The sequence below is a fragment of the Zosterops lateralis genome, assembly GCF_965231275.1.
Source record: "Zosterops lateralis genome assembly, chromosome: 15".
Lineage (NCBI taxonomy): Eukaryota > Metazoa > Chordata > Aves > Passeriformes > Zosteropidae > Zosterops > Zosterops lateralis.
In genome coordinates this window covers 15,311,973-15,328,949 of record NC_139775.1, presented here as the reverse complement: position 1 = coordinate 15,328,949, position 16,977 = coordinate 15,311,973, and the positions used below count along the sequence as shown (strand labels likewise).

The window sequence follows — 16,977 nt, the reverse complement described above, 5'->3', positions numbered from 1 at the left end:
ATCAGGAGCTGCCAGGGCCTGTATCCTGAAACCCCCAGAGCCACCCAGCTGGCCCCAGGCACCCACTGCCTGGAGATCCCCAAGGCACAAACACACAAACTCCAGCTGGGAAGCAGCAATGTGGCAGATCTCTGACACCTTGGTCCCCCAGGGCCACTTTGGGGTGTCCCAGGGTCCCTCCAGGGGAGCTGGTGCAGGAGGGAAGGGAGAACAAGATCTGCAGCCCAACTCTGCTCATGCCCACGGCTGGGCTCCTGTAGTTACAGTACAATGCCAGTGCCAGGGTCTGGATTGGTTCCTGCCCCTCTCCAGAGCCAGAAAAGCAGCCCCAGAGGGTGACATATCTCACATCAGAGTTGCTTCATGCCTGTGTTCTCAAGATTAGAAGCTGCAAGGACATGGCAGGAACCTTCACCTCAGTGGTGCAAGGCCGGATGGAAGAAGGGCAGCTGCTGCGTGGCTGGAAATTGGAAATCCTCACCCACACCTTGGGACACAACCTCTTCTAGTGCTCCTTCAACTCAAAGGTGAACGACAAAGCAACTTTTCCCACCCTGACCAAGCCCACAGTAGTTCCACCATCTCAACAGTCCCAAACTGTTCACCTCCATCTCTCCAGGCACCAATGGCACCCCTAGAACAGGTATTTTTGGGGTCACTTTCAAAGATCCCAGACACAGATGAGGGTTTTATGGTTCATCTTCTCCCTCCAAGACAAGGAATGAGCTCAGCACCGTGTCCTGGAGGGAAGGATGCTGTGCCACATGCCCCTGCTCCCAGAACCTGCTGCACCCAGTGGCTCCTGCCTTTCCAATGCACCCGTGGGTAACTCTACCCTCATTTTCAAGCATCTTGCAGTTGCACAAAGGTCACCACCACATCCCAGTCTTTGTGGGACAATGGGACCAACCCAAGAAACCTCTCACCAAAAGGGTGGAGAAACACACTCAGTGACCAGAATCATCCCAGAACAACCTGCTCCCTCCTCCTTTCTCCGAGGAGCAGAGGGAGCCCAGAAGCTCCTGCAGCCTTCCCAGCCGGCTGAGGCTGTGCAGTGTTTTCCTGCCCTGCTCTTCCCGAGCAGACACAGCTGCAGCCCCCGCTGCTCCGCCCTAATGGGCTCCGGCTGTCCCGACCCCACCTGAAACCACACACAGCCTTTGTTTCGGCCCTGGGAGCGGGAACAGACACTTCCAGAACCCCCTGAAGAAGAAAAAAAAAGGGGGGGAAAAAAAGGGCTGTGTGCCTCTTCTCTGACCAGGCTTTCACCTTAGCTCCAGGGTTTTCCAGGCTGCAGACACGATCTCATTTCCCCCTGCCCCCTCCCAGCCCCAGCAATTACTACTTAAGCTGTTAAAACAAGCATGGCCAGTCTGGTACGAAGTGGAAAATCTGATCCGAGGGAAGTGAGAAGGCAGGGGAAAAGGGAGGTCAAGGGGAGGTGGGCTGGGAGAAGGGGATCAGACAAGAAGTCTCCCTCCACCCCAGGATCAAATCCCCCTTCTCTGGGGGTCCTGGTGCCTCTGAAGGCCACCCTGGTGTGACACTCTGAGCCCCCTGAGCATCCTCTCCCTGTCAGTCCTGTCTGTTCCAGGATTGCTCCAGGCTGGGCAGGATGGGACTGCTGCCACAGCACTGCTGCTCCCCCAGCATCACCCAGACACAAACAAGGGATTTAGGCTTTGACTGTACCTGTCCTGTCCTTGTGGAGCAGGGACTGGGCACAACTCCTGGCAAACTGCAGGAGAGCCTGGCTTCCTCCAGCCACCTACAGGACCAACCCTGCTGGAGGTGAGTTTGTGTTTTCTTAGGGCTCCACTACCCCGAGTCAGTGGTTCTGTGAGAATCAATAACAGATTTATCTTCTGGAGCTACAGAAAAGGAATCACTGCTCCCCAGAAAATGTAATCCAAGTTATTTTGTGGATGGCCTGGAAATGGGAAAAGGAATCATGACTCCTCAGAAAATGTAATCCAAGTTATTTTGTGGATGGCCTGGAAATGGGAAAAGGAATCATGACTCCCCAGAAAATGTAATCCAAGTTATTTTGTGGATGGCCTGGAAATGGGAATACACACCTGTACCACAAACAGTTCCAAATCCCCAAGCATGGGGCAAAACCACTGCCTTTTCCCTGCAACTTCTTCCCAGCCCACACAAAACCAGATACAACTTCTCTTCTTTTCAGTTGGTAGTTCAAAACAAACAAAAAAACCTTTAATTTATACAAAACAAAACCATGTAGAATCAGTTAAACAACACTGACTGTACAAAGGAATAAAAAAATAAAAGGATAGTCCAAAAAAAACCCAACTCAGGAATGGTACAAGTGTTGGAGAGCAGCTACAGACTAGTGTTGACATCAGATGCAAGAATCTTTTCCTTTTAAATTAAAAAATAATAAAAAAAAAAGTTTGTTGCTGGGCAATCTCTCCAGGGAAATCTTCCATCCCCACTCCAGACAGGATCCGTGAGACTTCACAGGGTGACAAAACCCAAACCAACCACAGGGAAACAGCGTGGGGAGGTGGCACATGTGGCACAGCCAAACCAAAGCAGAGGTACAGCGAGTTTTGAGACATGCAGCAGCTCGGTGATTTCAGGAAGGATGATCCCTTCACCCCTCTCAGTCCCGCGGTGCCCGGGGGTGATTCCCGGGAGGAAGAGCCACCCTTGGCGGTGCCCCACCTGTTGGCCGTATATCCCTGTGCTGCTGAGCCAGCGATTGTCTTCTGCTGCCTGTTAAGTGATGGGAAACAGGTGCCGGCCGTCCCAGACAGGTCCTCCAAATCCCCCGGCCTTGGTGCCACCGGGACGGGCCCGGCTGTGCCTTTGCTCTCGAGCCAAAGCATCCCTTCAAAGGATTCCTCTCTCCCTCCACCTGCCTGGGGTTTAATTCTGTCCTCGCTCATTGAGCTGGGTGATAAAGCACGAGAGAGCCGAGCCAAGAGACCTGCCCTAAGTGCTGTGCTCTGCAGGGAGGGCAGGGGGAAGCCTATGGCACCTCCCAGGTTGGGCTGGGAGCAAGGGAAGGGACTGTCCCTCCTGTCCCTGTGCCTGGACACAGTGGGGACGTGTCCCTCCTGTCCCTGTGCCTGGACACAGCAATGTCCCCACAGTGGGGATGTGTCCCTGTGTCCCTCCTGCCTGGACACAGCGATGTCCCCACAGTGGGGACGTGTCCCTCCCTTCCCTGTGCCTGGACACAGCAGTGTCCCCACAGTGGGGACGTGTCCCTGTGTCCCTCCTGCCTGGACACAGCGATGTCCCCACAGTGGGGACGTGTCCCTGTGTCCCTCCTGCCTGGACACAGCAGTGTCTCCACAGTGGGGACGTGTCCCTGTGTCCCTCCTGCCTGGACACAGCGGGTCCGTCGGCCACGCAGGAGCTGCAGTGGCTTCATTCTGCCCACACAGTGCCCCAGGCTGCCTGGAAAGGGGGAGCAGAGCGAGCTGACCCCAGGATGGGATGGCAGCACTGCACACTTCACTTGCTACCACGCTGCTCACGATCTGCACACCCTGGCCACCTGTGAGAACCTGCCACCACAGCCCAGCCCCACTGCCAGGCTCCCTCAGCTTTTGGGATAAGGGCTGGGTGCTATTCCTCAGTTTCCCGGTGAGTTTCCAGCACAGGTGAGCTGTGGAACAAAGCCAGGGAGGCAGCTGCACTTGCTTGACAGGAGATCCATCCCAAGCTCTTGCCCCTCCAAGATCCAGGAGCCATCTCATGGAGCAAAGCAGTTTGTTCTCCCAATCTTCTGGGATTGCCCCAAGTGATTTTGCCACTGAGGGACCTGGAGATTGCTGTTTCCCCACCCTGATATTCCACCTTCCCAGTCCCTGCTCCTTCATGCTCCAGTGGGAAAAGCTCTTTCTGCCCTTTCCCACTTTCATCCAGGAGGAGCCACAGCAGCACGAGCTCAGGCAGCATCTATGGGAAAGCAAAGCTGGAAGCAGCCAGGATCCAGGGTCTGTCTCATGGCCTGCTGTCATGGATGGAGGGCACTAGAAGCAATGGCTGAGGCTTTGCAGCAATAAGGGACAAAATTCAGCATTTTTCCTCTGCTTTAGGCACAATGCTTCCACCCCCTGCTCCCAAATCCCTGACAAGAAAGCACAAAGAGAGCAAGGCATCAGTCTGATCCCAGAGCTGCCTCTTCCTCCTGCCTGCCAGAACACTCCAAGCCCCCAGGACCCCGGCCTGGCTGCTCTGCCTCTCCATGCACTGCCATCCCACCCTGCCTTCTGCACTCACAGCTGCTAGGGAATGACAGGACTAGAGCAGCTTGGGGCATGTTCCACACCAATCGTCCTTTCCTTCTGCACATGTAGTATTTAAAAACGCCAGCACGAGCCCAGAAGTGAGGGAAAAGTCTCTTAAAGCATTTATGTGTTTTCATTGGAAAATCCTCCACTTGTCCACTTTGCTGACACTGGGAAAGTCAATCCAGTGCTTGTATTTACATGGCTGCATAAAATTTTCCCTGACTGCTTCTTAAAAAAACCCTTAAAAAACAAGTGATATTTATATATATGTATAATATTTACATAAATAAGTGAAGGCAGCAGACGGAGCGCTGCCTTCCCCTTTCCAATTGGCCAACTCTTGCCTTGTTCTCTGGATTTTTTTTTTTGGCAACAGCAGGTTAACATCCCGGTGAAAACTGTCATTACTCCCCCTGTCCCTGTTTCTTTTTGTCTACATCCAACGATCACTATTGCACCAGCAATCTGTTCAGGAGGCCAAGAGTTAAAAGTTGCAGCACAGACTCTCCTTTGCCTACTCCCTTAAGCCTCTCAATCTTCCATTAAATCCATTGCTCCATTGAGACTGGATGAGCCTTTTTTCCCCCCTTCCCCCCTCCCCAACCCGGCAGCTGCTGAATTTTCCACCCCAGGCCGAGAGGCAAAGCCCAAAGCATTCTTGGAGGGTCACTTGGCAGATCCTCTCCCCGCCAGCGCTGTGGGATCCAGCCGGCACCACGATTCTTCCTATGCCAAGCCAAAACGTGAGCGCATTCCTAACGCTTGTGCGTGCCATTGGAAAAGCAGCCGTGGTGGCCCATCCCAGAGGATCCAGTGGACAAGGGTTCGGTGTGCAAACAGCTGTAGGTCGGCGGGCGGGCGTGGATCCCACACGAGCTCGGGGTGGCCCATCCTGCTAAGAGATCTTGCAGTTGTTGCGCGAGCAGTTCTGTGGGGGGCTCTGGGGAGGCCGGATGGATTTGGATCTCTTCAGGCTGTTCCCTTTGCTGCTGCTGCCGCCCCCGCTGCTGGCCAGGGAATAGGAGCGGCCGTGCATCATCACCGCGTTCATCCCGTTGGCCATGGAGAAGGATTTCAGGTGGCTCTTGATGGTGACGGGCAAGGGCAGCTTGTCGATGAGGTGCACCGGGGTGCAGGACACGATGGCTCGGCAGCACAGGTCCTGTAGGCTGAACACTGCGGGGAGAAAGGACCACACAGTCAAGGGCCAGGAGATCTCCTGGGCTGCCGTTCCCCCCACAGTTATTCCTTGTGCTGCACAGCTCCAGCTCCTCGGGGAGATATGTCAGTATTGATTGCACGGGAGCCAGGAATAGGGAGCAGGATATTCAGGACAAAAGCTTGGGAAATCAAGGTGAAATCGCTTTGAAAGCTTGGGAAATCAAAAAGTCCTCTGCTGCTGGAGGTTTGTGCTTTGCCAGACACCAGCTTTGGTGTGAACACAGGGTTAGGCACTGCCAGCCCTGGCTCACATTCCTGACAGACACTTGGCTTCTCAAGCCATTCTCTGGCAACCAGGATGTGCCTGGGAAAGAGGTGACAGGGCCAGCAAGGCCTGAAACAGGACAGTGTCACCTGGGACCTGCTCAGGGGGCAGCTCTCTGCAGAACCCCCAGGCCACAGAGAGCCCAAGAAGCCAGAACACCCAGAGCACCACTATGCCCTTCCCAGCTTCCCAGCATCCTCCCAGCTCAGCCTGCCTTGGGAAGTCCCTCTCCTTGCCGGGGAATTCCCTGCCAGAGGCCACACGAGGGCACTCCTCATCCTCCTGCCAAAGCCACGCTGCCATTCCCGAGCAGGCAGCTCCTCATTCCCTGCTAGGGAGCTCCTCTCGTTCATGGAATCACAGAATTATTTAGGTTAGAAAGGCCTTCTAAGACCATCGAGTCCAACATTCCCCCAGCACTGCCGATGCCTCCACTAAACCATGTCCCCAAGTGCCACATCTGCATCTTTTTTGAACATTTCCAGGGATGGTCACTCCACTGCTGTCCTGGGCAGCCTGTTTAAATGCCTGACCACCCTTTTTCTGAGGAAATTTCCCCTAATGTCTAATCTAAGCCTGCTCTGGCATAATTTGTGGCTGTTTCCTTTTGCCCTTTCCATTCTCAAGCAGGCAGCCTGCAGTTACAAATCCTCTGAAAAGCTTCAGAAAAGGTCTGTGCATCCAGCCCAGCCCAGCTCTGCCCCCCACCCTTCTGTGACCTGCAGACCATGGCACAGCAGCCAGGCTGGGGACCCAGGCAGAAAATTTGGTGACTGGGGCTGGCAAAACAGCATTTTCTCACCCTGGTGAGCAGGAGCTGAAAGTCCACATGAGAGCAGGTCACCCCAGGAACACAGATCTGCTGCTGCTCAGACTGCAGTGGGACACACACTGCTACCTCCAGCCAGGAATAGTGTGGGAACTGAGATTATTCTGCTTCAAACTCAACAGGCTGAGACGTAACATGGAATCTGCTTGTGGTTTCCCTCCCTGTGGCACACATGCCTGGATATATGGAATAACCCAGCCCACTGCTGCAGGCTGACAGCAGGGATTTAGTCCCTTTCAGCTCTTTGGGCACACTCTGTTTCCCTCCAAAACGAGGAAGACAGGCTCAGGCAAGGGCAGGGAGTAGGGTGCTTACACTGGGATTTATCCCACACATTGTTTGATTGAAGTTCTTTCAAGCTGGGAGCTTAATTTCCCTCAGCCCATCCAGAGTAAATGGAAAGGTGGAGGATGCCCCAGAGCACTTCAGGTCCCAGACATGCTGAACTGCCCTGTGGAGCTGCCCATCCCTACCCCAGCCCAGGCTGCTGCTTCTGGCTCAGCTTCAGCTCGTCTGGCCTGAGGCATTTCTCCACGTCGGGTGGATGCAGCTCCTGCAGCTCCACACCTCCCACCTGGGGCAGCCACAGCTCCCCAAACCTCCCACCCAGGGCACCCCACTGCCCCCACTGACCTCGGTTGGGTCTCCAGATCTTCTCCATGCCGTGCCTCATGAGGACGATGCGGGACAGCTCGGTGAAGGACTCGATGACGTTGAAGTTGCACAGGGGGCTCACCTCGAAGAAGGTCATGCAGTTCTTCTCGGCGTAGGCGCGCGCCTGCTCCGTCGGCACCTGCCGCTTGAAGGCCAAGTGCAGCCTGTTCCCCACCAGGATCCGAGGGACTCCTGGGGCGTGCTGCAACACGGGGAGAAGTGGAGAAATCGTGGTTACACCCAGAACTCCACACCTGCATTTGTACCCCCACAGAAAAGGCTCAAATGCACAAAAATACAAGGGCAGAGGGCACAGAAGGCAAGGCAGGTGGGTTGGCTTCATGTTTGACAGCCCAACACAAAGAGCAAGCCTTTCAAAGGCTGGGTTTGAGGTTGTTCTGGAGGACCTGAAGGTGAGTTTACATAATGGCAAAAGCATCTGTGGGGTGAGGGAAACATCTTCAGTTTCCTTCAAGGAAAGAACTCTGCTTAGCTGCAATAGCAGTGAACAGAAAGGAAGCAGAAGCTGCCCAGCAGCACCTCTGTGTGGTGGGGACTGATTTGTAACCTCTGAGTCAACTCATTTCTGAGGGAAATTTCCTGTCTTTCTTGGCCATTCCTGAGCTCTTTCCTACTACTCCAGATTTACACAGAGGTGGAGGGCAGAGACACTTTTATTGCTCTGCTTCACTTACAGCTGCACTGCCATCAGGTCCCCTCCACAGCAGAGCCATTCCTGTCCCTGTATCAGGTAACACCTTGGGTGATGCCTCCCCATGTCTCTGCTGTACATCACTGCATCTGTTCTTCCCTTCACTTACCTCATCTATCTCCTTTATCCATCGGTCTATCCCATCAAAGGACCAGCGGTTAGTGATGTCGTACACCAAGAGGATTCCCTGGTGGAAGACAAGCAGAAGCAATCAGGAAGTTTCACAGTAGGCAACGTAAAAGGGGCAGGACAGCCCCAGAAGTCCCCCATGTGCAAAAAACAAGAAACAAAGGGACAGAACGTTGCTCCAGCTGCACCATTTGTGTGCTGACAGGGCAAAAATTGAGACAACAGGGCTATGCTAATACAGTCCCGGGTCATTAGGGAAGGTTTTAATCCTGTTTTGGCTCTGATATCCCCCAAATAATTTCCAAAGCTGTAGTCTCTACACAGGAGGAGGAACTGCCTTGGTGGCTGTATCTGGAGGAGCAAAACACACCCCTCTCCTGTCACAAATCTGCTACAAACTTGCTGAGGCAGAAACACACCTTTCAATAACAATTCAGATTCTTCCTTGTAGAACAATTCTGACTCCTGAGCTGCACCCCCAGTCTCACTGCCCACTGCTCCCATCCCCGGGAGTCACTCTCCAGGTGAAGTTTGGTTTTTTCTGTCCTTGCTGGCTCTCCAACATCTCCACATCTGCATTTGTACCCCCAGAGAAAGGCTCAATGCACAAAAATACAAGGGCAGAGGGCACAGAAGGCAAGGCAGGTGGGTTGGCTTCATGTTTGACAGCCCAACACAAAGAGCAAGTGGGTTTGAGGCTGGAGGACCTGAAGGTGAGTTTACACAATGGCAGAAGCATCTGTGGGGTGAGGGAAGCACCTTCAGTTTCCTTCAAGGAAAGTCTGCAGCTCCCACCTGGAGTCCATAATTTTTTTGTAGTCTCATTTCTAGGACAGTCCAAAAACTTCATAATCAAAAGAAATTGAGGTAATTTTTGTTTTGGAAAAGGATCCGTTTCTCATAGATTTAGAGAGGAAAAATAAGAAGGGAGTAATGGTTTTCCATAATTAAAAAATCCTCCAAAACCAAAGATTCTGCTTGTCAAGGACCCAATCTAGAAATACCTACTAGCAGGATGCATTACATTTTAATTGCATATTGAAAAAAAAAAAAAAAAAAGACTCTGAGCTTTCTTTTAATTTTTCCTTTATTTGTTTTGATTTCCAGCTTCCAAGGCTGTGTGTGAGAATTAATGACAGCCAGGAAATAACGAAGCAAAGGGTTTGATGAGCCCCTTCCAACACAAATGGCCAGCAAGATAAATAATGTCTACTTGCTTCATTTCTGGATTGACAAGTTCCTTCAGCCAAGAGAAACAGACCCAAGACCTGGTTTGTGAGGATTATCTCTGCCAGGAATATGCTTGACAAGGAAAGAGTTTTCAAGGCTTGCTGGCAGCTTCTGCCTGGATCTTCTTTGAATAGGAATAAGAGTAAAAAAACTTCAGCAAAAACACACCCCTGTGTTTTCAGCAGGGTGGAAGGCTGAGACCACGAGTTCTAAACGCAAAACACGACACCTTGTCTGCCACACCATGACTCCATTTAGAGTGAGGATTGTCCAGGAAAGCTCCACAAAGGTCAGAAAACACTGAGGCCAAGTTGTCTGTGCCTTGCTCCATCCCTCTCCTGCCCAGCTGAGTGTGGAGCCCAGCTGTGCTGCAGCTCAGCAGGGGGAGGAAGAAGGCTGCTCAAGCCCTGGCCAGCTCTGGTGCTGCCAGATAACCTCACACTCCTTCCAAGTAGCCCTGGCGTGCTGCAGACACCACGTTTCCAGAGCAAGCGTCCCAAATCCACTCTGTCACTGCCATTTCTGCCCCAGAGAGAACAGCACTCAGCCGTGCACAGGGAGGGAGCTGGCTCCATCCCTGCAGACAGTTCCAACTAAGATCTGTCAGGCTTTCTTAAAGTCTCCTTTGGAATAATGTGTGCAGAATTTTAATTTCCTCAGCTCGACAAATGAACAGCTTCCCATTCGCAGCCTAATTTGTTCTCTAAATGCTTAGATGGTTGTCAACACCCTATTCTCTTCACAGCTTTCAATTTTCAGTTTCACAAAGCCCTTTTGTACCATTATGTAGCCCAGGTTCCCACAGTATGGAGTGAAAAGCTCCAGGCTCAGCTTTGCAGACCAAGGAGACCTGGACCCCTCACAACCCTCCAACAGCCTTTCCTTTTTCTCCTCCTCAGTTTGCCTACAGCTTCTGTGTAGGTAGAAGATGACCAGACTCATCCCCAAATCCATTTGGGGTCTTTTCACAGTTGGATTTTCAGAGCTCATTCCCACTCTGGTTTTGTTCCATATTACTGGGATTGGCACAACCCTCAGCAACCAAATTTCCAGGAGTGCCTTGCATAATGAACAAGGAACACAGACAGACCACCAGTTATTGTATCCAGCAGCACATGTGGACACTTCTTCTGCCAAAACCCACATTTGCTTCCAGCAGGAGCTTGCACAAAGAGCTGTCCACACAACTGAGGTAGTGGTGGGGAAATATCTCTGCCTGCTTGCAGCAGGTTTGGACCAGATTTATAAGCAAAAAGCTTTTAAAGGTAAGAGAAAATCAGCTTGCACACTGTCAATGCAAAGCAGGCTTGTATAAAAAGGTTTCCCAGATGCTTTAGGGGCTTCAAGCACACAAGGAGCTGCTAGGAACATTTGCACAATTGCCAAGGACCTCAGCCCAGTGCAGGCAGGTGACAGAGTGGCCAGGAAAGTGTCACTTGCTGATTTTCTCCACTGATGGAAAAAAAGCTGTTGCTGAAGAGCCCCTCAGAGTGAATTTTCTGTCCCACAGGATGAAATAAACCTTAAACAGAAGGTCCAGTGCTGACAGGAAGCAGAGCAGTGTCTTCTGCCTGTTCTCTCACAGCTCCATTTGATGGTGGCTTTCCAGCTGGCACCTCGGCTCATGGGCAGTGACATCCTGCTGCCAAACCTCTTCCCAACAGCACAGCACATCAGGGGGGTATTTATTACTGAGCTTTTGATAAGTATTTTGGCACGCAGGGCAGGCTCCTCCAGCAGCTGGACAATCCTGTCCCAATGACCCAAGGCAGGTGAGGTATTTGCAGCAACCAAAAAAGCCATAAGGGAGGGCTGAATCCACACCTGAGTCTGCTGAGCTGCCAAAATTCCACCACCTTCCTGCATACTAAGAAGCCCTGAACAGGATAAACATCAGCTCTTCAAACCACCTGCCTAAGCAGAACTCAACAATATTCATCACTTCTTTAGGGCTGCAGCTTTGCTGCAAGATGGGAGCATTTTATCACACTGTCTGGGAAGAGTTTGGCAAGCCACATTTTCAGAAACAGTTTAAATCACTGGCACAGGAAGACATCAGGAACAGTCCTATCACTGCTCCTTCCTGGCTGGATCAGGAAGTACCACCACAGCTCTTTCTCCCCTCTGTGATCACTCTTGGAATGGTTTGCATTTGCTCACAGCACCAGAACAGTCACAGCTGCTCACAACAGCCGAGATCAGCTCTGCTGGAATGACTGAGACCTTGAAGCCAAGCAGAAAAGGAACACAAAACCCAGAGCAAAAAAGATTTCTGCAGCATCTTTAAGCAGACTAAATGCTTTTCACTGTACCCCACACTGTGACAAGCAACATAAAAATCCTTCTGCACCACAGAAGGCTGCAGACTTTGAGCTGGCTCTGCAGGGGACAACACTGCTTGGTTTCCATCCCTCCCTCCTCCCTGGCTCTGCAGTCACCATCACTGGCTGCACATTTCCCCTTGTCCCATCAGTGCTGGAGGCCAGTGCTCTGCTATCCCAGACACAAATGCTCCTCTTTTGCCCCAAAAGGAGACCCTGAAGTGATGTGCTCAGGACCTGCTGGCCCAGCAGACCCAACAGACAAGGGGATGAAGTGGAAACTCAACATTTAGGGAAGTAAGAGAAAAGGAGAGGCTTGTCAGGCACACCAGCACCAGGAGCCTCCACCTGGAGCCCCAGAGCTCAGTGTGTCCCTGATGAGATCAGATCTGCTAAGGCAGGGCAGGGAGGAAGGCAAGAGGCCTGTGATCCTCACAGCAAACCCTGAGGCAATCGTGCTGGAAGAAGGGGCTGGTTCCTGCTCAGAGCCAGCTCGTCAGGAGCAGCAAGGATGTTTTACTGCAGATAATTTCAAGAGGAAGAAGTTCCTGCTGAACATGAAAGTCCCATGGCTCAGGACCCAGGCCACTGGTGTGGAGCTGAGACTGGGGAAGGCACCAAGGTACTCGAGTCCTTTCCCTGGGGAGGGACCAGCCAGAAGTTCAGTCTGAGCACTGCACCAGGCTGTGCCATGGGGGAAAAAAAAAACTGCCAAGAAGACCTTCCTATGGACTGGAGACTGTTTTTCCATGTTGCAACCTCTCCAGGGTCTACTTCAGAAAGTTCAATTCTTATCACTACACTTGAGAAACAATAAAGAGTGTGTGGGAAAGTCAGGCATGCTTCTCTGGCTTGGAGGCACTTTTCATACTGAGTATTCTCTTGAGCACTGGCTCTTCAGACCTGGGGAAGGGCTGCCAGGTTGCTGAGCCAGCCTCCTCCTCTCACAGCCAACCTGTGCTAGTCCTCTCTGGAACCTCATTCTTCAAGCTCCCCTTGTGCTCTTTAGTCCTTTACTGAGTGAGAACTTTCCACTCATTCTCAGCGTGAAGGTGCTCAAGGCCAGTTTACACCAATCTGTTCTTGTACAAATATCACACTGAACTTCAAACAGAGCTTTTCCCACGCTGGCACCTCTCTTCTCTGCTGGATTTGTTCTTCCTGAGCTTTTGGTTTAAATAAGCTGTTTCTCTTGCCTCCAAGGGGATTTGCGTCAGCCCTCCTACAGCAGAAGTCCTGGAGTCTGAGGATTCCAAGACAGTAGAAAGGAAAGCAAACAGCTGTAGCTAAAGAAGCCAGTGCAGCACAGAGCCTTGAACACATCCTGGAGACACATCTAGATACTGCACCCAGCTCTGGGGCCTCCAACACCTTGTAACAGTCCAGAGGAGGCCATGAAGATGCTCCAAGGGCTGGAGCCCCTCTGCTCTGGAGCCAGGCTGGGAGAGCTGGGGGTGCTCACCTGGAGAGGAGAAAGCTCCAGTTTGATCTGAGCATCTGACACAGCAAGGGCTTAGAAAAGACCAAAGCTGAGTTCTGTGGTCACCACAAAACCAGACTGACTAGTTCTGTTCACTTCTAACTGGTGAGGGGGAAAAAGGTGGCCTCAAGCCCACAGGTTCCATGAGGAGATAGTGGATTCCTGACCCCTGGAAGTGCTCAAGGCCAGGCTGGACAGGGCTTGGAGCAGCCTGAGATAGTGGAGGGTGTCCCTGCACACGGGATGGGGGTTGGAATGAGATGAGCCTTAAGCTCCCTTTCAGTGCAAACTGTGATTATGTGATTGGAGTTCCAGATTTTTCTGAAATGTAGCAAAGGCTGAAGGAAAATGAAATGTAGAAGCTGAAAAAAACTCAGACACAGGACTGAGCGTGTGAATGGGAGATCCTGCACTCTCCCACTGCACAACTGCAACTCTTCTTCCCTTGCACCTTTTTGCAAGCACCAGGAAATTGGCTTCTGCTTCAAAGGAGCTGCCTCAAAGCATCCAGACCACCCGAGATGTGCATTAACATGAATAAACAGGACACCCCAAATGAGGTGCACCTGTGCCTATGGCATGAGTGAATCTGCAGGAAGTCATAGAAAGAGAACAACATGGATTTGCCAGTTAGCAAACCAAAGGTTTACAGAGGAAAGGAGCAAAAAGCCAAGAGTGGTAAGAGCTTGAGTAGAAGTACAACATTTCCCAAAGGCTGGGAATCTCCCAGGATACTGGCATGCTCAGGAGGATGATATACAGCTTCTGACTCCTATTGTTTTCCAACTTGAAAACAATAAGGAAAATAAAGTAACTCATTTAACCTGGGTAAACTTTATCCTGGAGAGACCCTGACATGTTACTAAAAGGACAACAGCAGAATGTGAGAAAACACTATTAAACAGCAATTTTTACAGAGGACCACAAGATTTTTGTGCTGTTGAGGATCTTGATGCTACTCTGGAGCAGGGCCCAAAGGGGAAAATCAAAATGTAACACTCTGCCTCATGTTTTGAGGAACACACATACTTTAGGTTCCAATTGAGCTGCTCTAGTTTGAGTCTGCCTCAAACACTCAAGTAGGAGCCACCCCTATTTTTGGAACTGACTCGAAAGCAACACAGGCTGGAAGAACTCCACTGGGAAAGCCAGTGCCATATTTAAACAAATTTTAAAAACCTCAGAAAGTAGGAGGTCCCACATTAAACATCTAAGGCAGATCTAGAGCAAGAATTGCCTCACCCTCTCTAACCCAAACCTCTCAGCCCTCCCCTAGAAATTAAGACTGAATATTGTCTGCACAGAGCTTTTCTGTAGGAGTTTAGCAAAGTCTGCCATTCACTCCCTTCTCTCCCACCACTTCATAAGAACAGAATCCCAGGCAACAAGACAATATTTAATGTCTCTTGTCATCCACAGAGATGCTTTTGGTGATCAGTGCATTCCTCTTCAGAGCTCTTTGCTATGGCAGGAAAGACTCACACAGCCTAAAGGAAAAGCAAATGTGTCCTGAGAGCAGCACTCACCTGGGCTCCCCTGGAGTAGGATCTGAAAATGGTGCAAAATCTTCCTTGGCCTGAGGTGTCCCTAAAACACAGAAAAGTTACAGCTGTGAGATGTGGAGAGTTGGCTCCCATACACCATATCTCCTACTGGCCATAAAAAATAAAATAAAAATCAGTGTTGATCTTGTCAGATCTAAAGCTTTGTAGGATCCTGGATATCAATCTAACAGCCTGTGCTTACATGTCCTTCTCCCTCAACAATCAAATACTGGGTAAGTAATGGTAAAAGATTATACTAAGGCATCATCAATCACTGCTATCAGCTTTCCAGTTCCTCTGCTGTTCTCCAGCTCAAGAATTACAGTATAAAAAGATGGTTTCAAGAGGAAAGCACTAAGTTACTACACACCTGGGGATGAAATGTTAAAATAAGCATCTTACAAGAGAGACAAGAGTCCAAGTGGCACATAAAACCATGGAGGCTAGAAGAGATAAATTAGCTGCTTCTGTTCTTTTTTGTCAGAAAAATGAGGCCATTCAGCTTCAGAGAGCAGGGGTGTAATTAAAGCACCAAACTACACACTGCTAGAGTCACTCACTGAGGCTGAGAACATGGAGCTCATTCCTATTTAACAATCCACACATGTTACTAATATTCCTGTTATTTGACCCAAGCATTTGTAAGGGGATATTTAACTCCATGTTTTAGGAGCTCTGTCATTCCCTACAGGATCTGTGTGAAAACCAAGGTAGGGAACAGATTACCTGTCCTTACCTATCCTGTCCTGCACTTCCCAGTCCTGCTCTCCAGGGGTTCACCCCACCCTGGTGCTGTGACATCTGTTCACAGCTTGTTTTAATTTTCTACTCAAGGCACTGAGAAATGTCAAGCTGCTGGGGGACTGAGGGCTTCACCTGTTTTATTCTTCTACTTCCCTTCTCTTGATTTTATTTCTCATCCTTGGATTTCAGGAAAATCCAGTATTGCTTCCAAAACAATATTAATCCCTCACTGACCAAGAGCTGTATGGGAACATAGAATGATGTTACAGTTTGGTTGGAAGGGACATTTTACACCATCCAGTTCCAACCCCCTGCAATGGGCAGGGACACATTCCACTGTCCCAGGTCACTCCAAGCCCTGTCCAGTCTGGCCTTGGACACTTCCAGGGATCCAGGGGCAGCCACAGCTGCTCTGGGCACCCTGTGCCAGGGCCTGCCCACCCTCCCAGGGAACAATTCCTGCCCAATATCCCATCTAACCCTGCCCTTCTGGCCACAGAAGGCCATTCCTCCCTGTCCTGTCCCTCCATCCCTTGTCCCCAGTCCCTCTCCAGCTCTCCTGGAGCCCCTTTAGGCCCTGGCAGGGGCTCTGAGCTCTCCCTGGAGCTTCTCCTCTCCAGGTGAGCACCCCCAGCTCTCCCAGCCTGGCTCCAGCCCTTGGAACATCTTCATGAACTCCTATGAACCTCTTCTATCATATCCACGACTTTCTTGTGCCAGGAGCTCTGGACAACAGAACTACAGGTGGGGTCTCAAGTGCAGAGAAACAGTGAAAATGCTCAGTTATGACAGACAATGACTGAATTCAAACTATTCCAGCAAAGAGCAGCACGGTGTTTGTGCCACTGGACTGACAGAAAGGAATCTTTCTGGTAAGAGCAGCCAGGAACTCCCAGCACAGAGCCAGGGATGGTGCACACTCTGCACAGCCTGGCACAGTGTCCCCCCAGCCCCCTGTCCCTGTCCCCTGGCCTGAGCTCCCAGGGTTTGGGTTAAAGGCTCACAAACACTCACCAGAGCTCCAGCTTGACCCTTCTGCCGTCCAACAAGATAGTAGTGGTCTTGTAGTCAATGCCTGAAAGAAAAGCAATGAGAAGCTGAGCAAACTCTGAGAACATCTTCAGAGACACACAAGGACCTTGCTGTGCCCACATGGAGCTCATTTCATGTTTCCTAAAGGGATGTTTTCTCCTCCTGGCTCTGCTGCCTCTTTGAGGAGAGCTACAGAGACCTAACAGGAACAGAGTCCTGCTCCATGAAAACACCATTAACCCCTACACGGCTTCTGACTTCTTCATTGTGGTTTTAAACCTCTTAAAACTTGAGCTGTAGGAGAGTTTGGATGGGGCTTGGAGCAACCTAGGAGGGTGTCCCTGACCATGGCACAGGGGATGGAACAAGGTGAGCTTTAAGGTTCCTTCTAACCCAAGTCACTCCATGATTCTTTGAGATTCAGTGATTTGTAGCATTATCCAGTATGGATATAATATAAATATAAATTAGACTTTTGGGGAGTGAGCCACAGACAGAAACAATTCAGATACATCTCTGCTACATTAGCATATAGTCACAGATTTTCT

The 16,977-nt window shown here is 50.8% G+C and overlaps 1 protein-coding gene across 1 annotated transcript in view; it reads right to left on the bottom strand.

Moving 5' to 3' along the window:
• Nucleotides 1-2,073: 2,073 nt before the first annotated feature.
• The window catches only part of RAB40C (RAB40C, member RAS oncogene family), a 31,488-nt gene continuing 16,584 nt past the window's right edge, over nt 2,074-16,977 (bottom strand). Inside the window, exons 2-6 of the mRNA XM_083872779.1 lie at nt 16,412-16,472; nt 14,636-14,696; nt 8,059-8,136; nt 7,217-7,439; nt 2,074-5,444 (exon numbers count right to left, since the gene is read on the bottom strand). Coding sequence (XP_083728905.1) covers nt 5,164-5,444; nt 7,217-7,439; nt 8,059-8,136; nt 14,636-14,696; nt 16,412-16,472 — 704 coding nt within the window. The 3' untranslated portion in view covers nt 2,074-5,163. The remainder of the gene's footprint in view (nt 5,445-7,216; nt 7,440-8,058; nt 8,137-14,635; nt 14,697-16,411; nt 16,473-16,977) is intronic.